The sequence below is a fragment of the Amblyomma maculatum genome, chromosome 6 (assembly GCF_055883805.1).
Source record: "Amblyomma maculatum isolate TAMU_Amacu chromosome 6, ASM5588380v1, whole genome shotgun sequence".
Lineage (NCBI taxonomy): Eukaryota > Metazoa > Arthropoda > Arachnida > Ixodida > Ixodidae > Amblyomma > Amblyomma maculatum.
In genome coordinates, this window is record NC_139349.1 from 31,666,142 (window position 1) to 31,675,079 (window position 8,938).

The window sequence follows — 8,938 nt, forward strand, 5'->3', positions numbered from 1 at the left end:
GTTTTGTTTTTCACTCAGACCCTGTTCTGAGATATATGCTGGCGACCTACAACATAAGCATGCATTTCTCGCTCCCTGCTATAGTATGTACGTGGCAGACAGTACCCTAAGCCAGAAACCATGCTCTGTGCCCCATCCCTCTTGGAACTCTCGCCAGGGCTAATGCTGCTTAGATACACTCGGTGTTAACTTAATACTTCCATTTAAAGCCTGATTCCGTCTCTAGGTGCGCGTGTTTGCGATGAGATGCGAGCGTGAATTAGAACTAACATACGAATTGGCACACATTGTGTTTAAATTAAAATTTCGGAGCGATAGCAGTTAATATTAGCCCAACGTTGTTGCGTAGCTGAAGCTCGTTATGGCTGATGGCTTGACTCGGTTTAGCACTTAAGTGGATCAGCATCAAGCCAAGGTAACACAAAAGCTACCCACCTGTAATGGGCTTCAGTTACTCAGTGATTCAGGGCGGTCTCTCGTTAACCACTCCTGCGGTAATCAAGAGGATCGGCACCAAGCCAAGATAAGTGAAACCAGTTGCTAAGCGAACAGAAGGAATAGGAGTGAATAACAGGAAGAAGTATAAGTAGAAGAGGAACTTAAGAAGAATGAACAGAAGATGGGGAGGAAGTGAGTGGAGGCTTTCGTGGAGTGAGCAATGGGCACGTGTCTAATATTTTTATTTGAGCAGCAGCCTAGCTTAGCAAACAAGTCAACATTCTTTATTTCATACATTCCTGCTTGCTTGTAACGTTTCTGGCTTGCTTCTCGTAATCCGTTTCGAGGCGTAGTGAAGTTTTTACGCCTGACCTCCAGTTTTTTAAACGAAAATCAGCAACAAACATCGGTTTTCATGGTTATCCTGTTCAGATCCAAGACACCTCCAGGCAAAGATGACGTTTTTTCGATTGTTGAAATCACTTGAAAAGTCTACGGAGAGATGCGACGTGACCTACAACTCTCTCGACAGTATTCGTAAGTTCTGCAGGTTCTTGAACCTACCTTGAAGTACCAGCTCAACCAAACAAAAGGAGTAGAAGAGAAACGTCGACAACATGTTCTCGGATGTACTGTATGCTGCCCTTTTTATGTTGCCGTTCTCCTCCTGTTATTACGCGCTTGACATGACGTCTAAAAGCATATGATTTCAGGGCTTTTTTTGGTAGAGATTTCACACAAATAATAACACCTTTTTTGAAGTGTTCTATGAACCATTTCATGATTATCGCATAAGCCGTTGCTCCTCTGGTGTTTCAAATCCAAACGATAACAACCTATCCGAATATTTATTTCGAGTGCGAGAGGACGAAGGTCCTGGGTAGCATCTATTCTTAAAAATATAAGGACAATAACAAAATATACAGCTTTTATTACTGCTTATGTCCTACAAACAGAAAGATATAATATCTTGTATTTTTTGTGTAAATCAAGTTCTAAAAACAAATATTAGTTTGCTATTTTTGAGAGCATTTTGAGGCACTAATGCCTTTTAGCCATCTTTGAACAGGCCTCGCGCATTCTTCGAGTGAAAAGAAAGCCAGCAACGTAGAGGAGAAATTCGAGCACTTGGCTGCAAGATAGGGGAGACATAAACAAGACTTTCATTGTCTAAGAGCACTTACTGCTGGGCTAGTTGGTTTTGGTTCATAATTAAATAGTTTTAAGGCGCAAAAAAAAACAAACAAGACCCATAGGTAGGTGACAGGACGAAGTACCATCCTGTCACCTGCCTAATTGTCTGTTTTTTTTTCGCCTTAAAACTATTTAAGTAGACATTCATTGGCTGCTTTCTGAACTCCACGCACGCCTCGTAGGGGTCAAGCAGGGATCGTCACAAGAGGCTTGTTCAGAAAGAATGGACAGCGTCAGGTAAGCGTCAAAAGTCATTTATGAAATTGGTGTCTCATTTTCTAATAAATACACATATTGTTGTTACTACTGCAGAAAACAGTTCCCAATAAATTTTATAGTAGAAAAATGGGGGGGGGGGGGGGGGGGGGCGCTGATCTTGCGGAAAAGCTCTGGCATTGTCTCCGTATTAATCTCATGCGCGGTTTGGTGTGGTTAAAAAGAATACGGCGGTAAATTGAACTTAAAAATAAGCATATCTTAGTCTACACTGCTATTAATTGGCAGATTGCCACGCTTATTTTGGTGGGAAGTCCGCTCGCTCATTTTTACTGCAAGGTCTGTACTTTTATATTCGAGGGATCGGTCAAGATTTGGGAGAAGTATGTAGACTGCTAATCAGGACACAACACAAATCTCACAAGAAAAAAAATGGCAAGAGAAAATAAACGTGGCAAAATCCATGGCGGGCGCAACGAACTGATAATGATGACTGAAGACGGCCTTGTTACCGAGGCTAAGCCACTACTAGGCAAGACGGACAAGCAAAAATACGCACATCAGCGATTACTACTCCACGCTGTGAAGACAACGCAAGGGAATGGGATGAGGCGATCTACGGGTTCATAGACAGCTCCTGGTGCGCCACCACCACCACGGCGACAACTGCAGCTTACTGCGAGAATATTGAGACGCACTAAACTTAGTGCTACACATGGGACCGGAACCAGCGACTACAGAACTGGAGCTTTGGCCTTTGGGAAGGCACCCGACTAGCAAGGAACATAATAACAAAAAATTACAAGACACTTTGGCGACTAAAGTGGTGAAAGGCGAAAGCCCGAGTGCCGCATTCTGCTACGCATTTGTTGCGAATGTGGCAGTGAATGTTGCTTCGAGTAAAGAGGGTGACTACTGTTTCACATTCTTGCCTTCTTTTACGGCATGGTACATGTGTACGCGGAGAATTGTGACAGATACTGCGCCTTTTATATCTTGTAAATCAATTTCAAACACCGCTGATGCCTGCTTTACTAAAGCCTCCTATCAGTGTAAGGCGCTACATTATTGGGGACACTAAAGCTCATCCTTTAAGGGTATGACGTGGGAGCGTAAGCTACCAGCCCACATATAAAGTCATGCTTCATCCCAGCCCTATGTACGTGCCTGCAGGTTGTAGAGGTAACGAGAATGCAAGTGGTTCTGGCAGGCTGATTCTGATATCACCCTCCCATATTAAAGGGGCGACCCGAGTTGGCCGCTCGTTCCCGTGGCATAGGGGTAACGTGAATTCAAATGCCATGGCAGGCTGATTCAATCTTGAACCGCATATACCGCGATAGTGCCCTGTGATTGGTCGATACCTCTATGACGTCATCCCCACCCCAGCCAATCAGAGCCGCCGCAAAAGCGTGACAATTTTGCTGACGACAACGATCAGCCATTAAAGGCTTTCGCCTTAATAATGGTCAGGCACCATTGCATCTAAAAGATATTAACACGCGCAGATATAGTACAGTAGTACAGTAGTGCCTGATGACTGAAATGGGCCACCTAGGAGCGACTCTAAGCGCACCATATGAAAGAAAGAGGAATGCGGACTGACAATGTGAGAAACCGGCCTTCGGTCGGCCGTTAATTGGGTGCGAGGCTAAGAGGTAATCCAGGAAATGAACGGAAAGGCTGGCGAGCAAGACACATTTTAATCCATGCTCTTAACCTATGGCAGCCATTCCGAGTCTTCTAGAGCACAATTCTGAAAAGGAGCACAGCACTTGAAGGAACGCTACCTAATAGGCCTCACTTGGACCTTCCATGAGGCAGATAATTTACCTCGAAGGCATTTCGGAGAAGAGCGGGCTACGCCATGGCAGATGACATCCAGTGACTTTCGAGCCGTGTAGCTGTCCGCTACAACCCCCTCCACCCAACCTTCAAATATCTTTAGACTGAGGTCAGTATTTTTCTCACCATCCTGACGCCTGGAACTCCGGGTGCGCTGTAATTAAATGCTCAACATTTGGCCTCAGAAGCAAGCACTGTTGCATGGAGACTTTCGGACGAAGGTGTTCATTGTAATTATCGTTACCTGCGTAAAATTCCTTGGTTCGCGCACGTACAGGGGCCCCAACAGCTTGGAGGAAAGCATTTGGTACCATCTCGACAAATGTATGCTGTTTTATTTTTATTAATGCGAAAACTTGGAAATAAAAATCAATCTTTTTTCTTTGCTATTTTAATAATTTCTTCATGTTTCATCAGATACCCATCTGATGCCCCGAGACAATAACTATTGTTAAAAAGACAAAAGAAACTACAGATCGAGAGAAAACTGCTTAAGAAATAAAAAAAATTAACCCGATACCTGAGCCTATTTAGCCAGTAACGATGGCTGCATGAGAGTCAAGTTTTTCCTTTCCTACTTCTTCAGCCTGCGGCTAAGGATAAAGAGTACAGCCAAGGGCGGATACGTCATCGAACCGAACTCGTGCCGTTTTAGAATGTCCATCGACACTATCAACGTTCTGCGCGCTGCGCGCGCACGTTCCACAGTTGAGAAGAAGACTGTGGCCTTGATTACAACGGTCGTGAAGCCGGGTCTTTAATGGAATCGGGTGTTGCGGCCGTAGCTGCCAAGCAGATGTCGCAAGCCAATATACGTCCGCTGATGACTGAGGGGTCTTCCGCCGGCGTCGTCCAAGAGCTCACCCAGTGGGAGGGCCGGCGAGACCGGCTGTACGCCTGCACTGCGATGCTCATCGGCCTCACCGTGCTGCTATGGGCGCTGATCAGCCTCACGGTCGATCGGCGTGGCGTCGTCTTATACATGGAGCAGGAATTCTGCTGTCCTCGCCTCATAACCACCCTCGCAGAGGTGCGCCTCTTAACAGGTTTGCCTTATTTACGCGATATATATGAGAAAGTCCTTGCAATTCTTTTGCATGATATGATTGGTTCGGCTTGGTTTGGTTTGGGGGGCTTTATGTCCCAAAACGACTCAGGCCATAAGAGACGCTGTAGTGGAAGGGTTTCGGAAATTTCGACCACCTGAGGTTCTCTATCGTGCACTGACATCGCACAGCACACGGATGTATTACTTTTCGCCTCCGTCGAAAAGCGACGGCCGCGGCCGGGATTCAATCCCTCATTTCTGGGCACAGAAATCGAGAGCCTTAACCACTACACTACCACGGCGGGGCTTTTGCATGATATGATATCGTGAAGCACCGCTTTTAAAGAGAGTCCTTTCTAGGACAATGCTTTATTAGAAATGCCTGAAATGATCAGTGTTATCAGTATTCTTTGAGTGCAATATTCAGCCGCATCAAGTTGCATGGAATGGCGCGAAATAACTAGCTTTAGCCTTTTTTAGAGCGCAGCTCTTTGGCGTCCGTTCCTGGGTTTCGCGTCGGCGTCGGCGTCGTCGTCGGCCTCGTAACCAGCTCCGCCCCCCTTTCATCCCCCCAGCGCTAGCAGCGACCGACTGATACCGCTGGATGCCGCTGACGCCGCTAGAGAGTCAAGATAACGTGACTGCATAGAACACCGTCGCCGCCATGCAGAAAGAGGAGGGGAGGGTCACCCCCCCCCCCCCCCCCCCCCCCCCCTGTTTCTGTGTGGCGGATAGGGTGCTCTTCAGTTGCCGACGCGCCGGTTATTTCACGTAGGCCCCGGCACGTCGACGAATACGTGACCACCTTCCCACGTCTAGACCTGGTTCTTGGCGCTGCGGAAGCGAGGGTATCATATTGTTTGCGTCGGCATCGGCGGCGTTGTCCCTGAAACCAACTCCGCAGCTGGGGTTGACTCACTATCGGCGTCAGCAGCATCAGTCAGTCGCTGCTATCTCTTCCCTTCTCCCTTTATCGCGTTGTCCGCTTGCTGCGCGCGCTTCTGCCCCCATCGTTTGCCGCTGGGTGTACACGCCGCCCCCTCCCCCCTCTTCCTGCGAGTCTCCGGTTGTCAAAGCGCCGGCTCGAACTTAATTCCTTTCTTCACTCCTCCTCCAATGCAACCCCTGTGCGGTGGCAATCAGAGAGCCAGATCGGTGGCGGCGGATTTGCCTCAATCTATCGAAAAGGTGAAACAGCTTATTTGCTGCGCTCAAATTTCGCATTAGGAAGTAACGTAATCGTCGGTAATTTTTTTTAAAGCATTCAAAATCACCGTGTAATACATATTACTTTATAGAAAGGCGTTGTCTGTCGCTGTCTTCCTAACCGACGTATTTGAAGTTAATTGCAGCAAGGTTGTCAGTTCCGGCTTTTAACCTATGCGAGCTTAGCGCATTTTTGAGGAACACCAAGCCCTTCGTGTGGGCGCAAATATAGTACAGGGCGAATGCATGCACAACAGGATGGGTATTACGTACTGTCACTCCCAAAGATCATGTTAGCTTCGCTGGTGCCGTAAGTGCCCGTCCACTGTACTGTCCAGCAGATCTTGTGGTCCGCGGACTTTTGATTAACTATGCATAAAGCTTCCGTTGTCGAAGAACATGCCTCAATTTTTTGACGACCCAGCCGGCGGCATCATCTACGCAGGTATCCAACACGAGCATTGCTCCGTGCAGTTCGTTTCACGACTTCGCTTGCTTTCGACGCACCAGCATCCAAGAGCTGGATATCACCCTCAAGAGCCTGCTGAGAGACGTCGTCTCGCCTGCCCTCCACGGAATCGCCCGAGACCCAACCTCAGAGGTGTTGTACCTCTTCCACAGCAGTTGCACTCGAACGGCCGTCGACACCGGCTTCACTCTGCACGAAGCCGTCGGGAACATTTTGCAAACTCTACGAGTGTACTTACCTATGCCGAATGCCGACATGCTCACCCTTTTGGGGAGCCTGCAGCTTGGGTATGGTCTTATGGTGGCCGTGAATACTTCCTTCGTTCCACAAGTGAACGGCTTGCCGGCAACTTTGTTCTTGACGGCGCTCGGAGCACGCAGCATGAACGAATACAATATCGACCTGCTCTTGCGGGAGTTCAACGCACTGCTCAACTCCACGACGACGCTCAAAGATGTTATCGAACTGCACAATGGCCTCGCGAAGAGCGCTGACCCGGTGCATCCTACCAGTACAGAATGGTACCGAGATTTGCGCCGCCGCTCATCCAGCGTCCAGGAAGTGGACAGTGCCTCTATCGTGAAGTACTGGAAGCCTGTCCTGATATCTGCCGGTGTAACAGAAAAGGCGCACCCGTTTATAGTCAATGCCAGCGACGGCGCCGCACGGGTCTTGGAAACGATGTTCGCATTCGAGCGCCGACACGTGGCAGTCGCGTACGTGGTGCTGAAGTCGGTGGAAGAGCTTTACGAAATGGAATTTTTCTCTGTCAAGCACCCACCAGAGTCTCCAGCCAACATACAATACTGCGATGACAAAACCGAGTCTCTCAGGGCTCTATGGGCAATGGCTATTTACGAACGGCTGAAGTCATCGCGGCGAAATGTCTACCTCTCTCAGGTAATTTGGTCAGATAGGCGGAAAAAAATTCTGAATTATATTCTGACTCAGTGTCGGTAAAGCGCAGATTAAAGGACAATGTGTTCACGTTCCACTCCATTGCAAGCTTGGCTTCTCTGAAATTCATACGGTAGCGCTACTCGTACTGTTTCTTTGAGCCAATAACACATATTCTCCAACAATGGTTTCTCCAGCAACATTTTGTACCATTCTGTACAGCACTTATTGTGTCTGGACAGCCGCAGGGGGGAGCCTATGAAAGAAGTTAACTGGTATAACCTAAAAAGTGGCGGTATATACTCATTGTTTCGTGTCATAGAAGTGTTTTATACACTAATTCTCTTTCTCACACTCTCCCACACACACGCGCGCACGCACGCACACACATGCGCACACACACACACACACACACAGAGAGAGAGAGAGAGATAGAGAGAGAGAGAGAGATTTACTGGGATGGATATCAAAGTTAAGGCTTCGGCTAGTTCATGAAGCTGGAAATCAGCCAGGATGCGATTCCTGTTTATTGCATGAGCCCCTGAAAGTGAATATCGTCGTATTATACACGGGTAAGTCACCCGCGTAAACGCATTTTTATTTTTTCCAGGTCTTCAGTCTCGTCAGATCCGTCATCATCGACCAAGCCAAAACGATAGTGGCCTTCAGCAATGACGTTAAGAAAGCAACACGGATGCTAGGAGACCTGCAACAGCTGTCGTTCATCGAGGTGACGGAGCAAGCATTGGCAGAAAGGCTTCCAGACGTGACGTCTGTGTACTGGTCCAACGTCCTGGCTGTCAGGGCCCATACACAGAGGCTCGCTCTGAAGCATGCGTTGGTCGACTCGGGCGTGTGGTGGACGCTGCAGAGCAACGGCCTGTACGACGTTCGGGCCTCTGTGCACGGAAGGACTCTGTACGTGTCCGGCGCGCTGTACTCAATGCTGCCCAACGGAAACGACACAGACGTGGTCGTCAACGCCGCGCTGGTTGGTGCTCACGTCGCCAACGCCCTCTGGCAGAAAGTCTTCACCCTCGACATCCTTAGCAATAACGGTCGCGCTCGACTGCGCCGTTTCAAGGCTTGTGCTGTTAACCATCTGGGCAAGAAAGCGACCGGCCTCGAGTACGCGCTGTTCTCGATTTCGTCCGCCGTCGAGGCTGTCAAAGGTACCACTTGGTACAACCAGGCGGTTTCCTGGGGAAATGCCAAGCTCTCGACCAGCCAGATTTTTTATATGGTCTATTTCATAAGTAACATATGTGCTTCCAGAAGCCACCCCATGACGTACAACGATACCGTGAACTTGGGACATTGGTACATGCGACGCCTACCGGATTTTGTTGCAGCCTTTGAGTGCAATCAACTGCCACCCCTGTTGGACGACGCGTGCTTCCAGATGGAAAAGTCCTTTTAACGCGCGTCCGATGGACTGTACGATTTACCCACAAAGCATGTATGAGGAAGAAACAGCCTTGTTTGTTTCTCTCCAGAAATAATTCAGCTAATTCAGCTTAAGCCGAATTGTCATCTTGTTTCTTTGTACCGCACAGGTAATCCCACATTAAAAGATTTGAAAATCATTCAGGACGTGTAGTAAACTTCGGCAGGTATAATTTTGT

General features: G+C 48.2%; 2 protein-coding genes across 2 annotated transcripts in view; one reads left to right on the forward strand and one right to left on the reverse strand.

Annotated features, from left to right (window-relative positions):
• The window catches only part of LOC146185405 (neuronal acetylcholine receptor subunit alpha-10-like), a 43,506-nt gene extending 36,833 nt beyond the window's left edge, over positions 1-6,673 (reverse strand). The window contains exon 1 of the mRNA XM_084607812.1: positions 6,655-6,673. Coding sequence (XP_084463938.1) covers positions 6,655-6,673 — 19 coding nt within the window. The remainder of the gene's footprint in view (positions 1-6,654) is intronic.
• LOC146185406 (uncharacterized) lies at positions 6,672-8,733 on the forward strand. The gene is made up of 2 exons (XM_084607813.1): positions 6,672-7,316; positions 7,924-8,733. Exons 1-2 carry the CDS (start codon positions 6,672-6,674, stop codon positions 8,731-8,733), a joined length of 1,455 nt encoding a protein of 484 aa, XP_084463939.1.
• Positions 8,734-8,938: the final 205 nt, after the last annotated feature.

What these genes read in the sequence shown, in the direction of transcription:
- LOC146185406 (XM_084607813.1), top strand. Translation starts at nt 6,672, where the DNA reads ATGCTCACCCTTTTGGGGAGCCTGCAGCTTGGGTATGGTCTTATGGTG. An exon ending in GAAATGTCTACCTCTCTCAG is followed by an intron (nt 7,317 to 7,923) that starts GTAATTTGGTCA and finishes TATTTTTTCCAG; the next exon opens with GTCTTCAGTCTCGTCAGATC.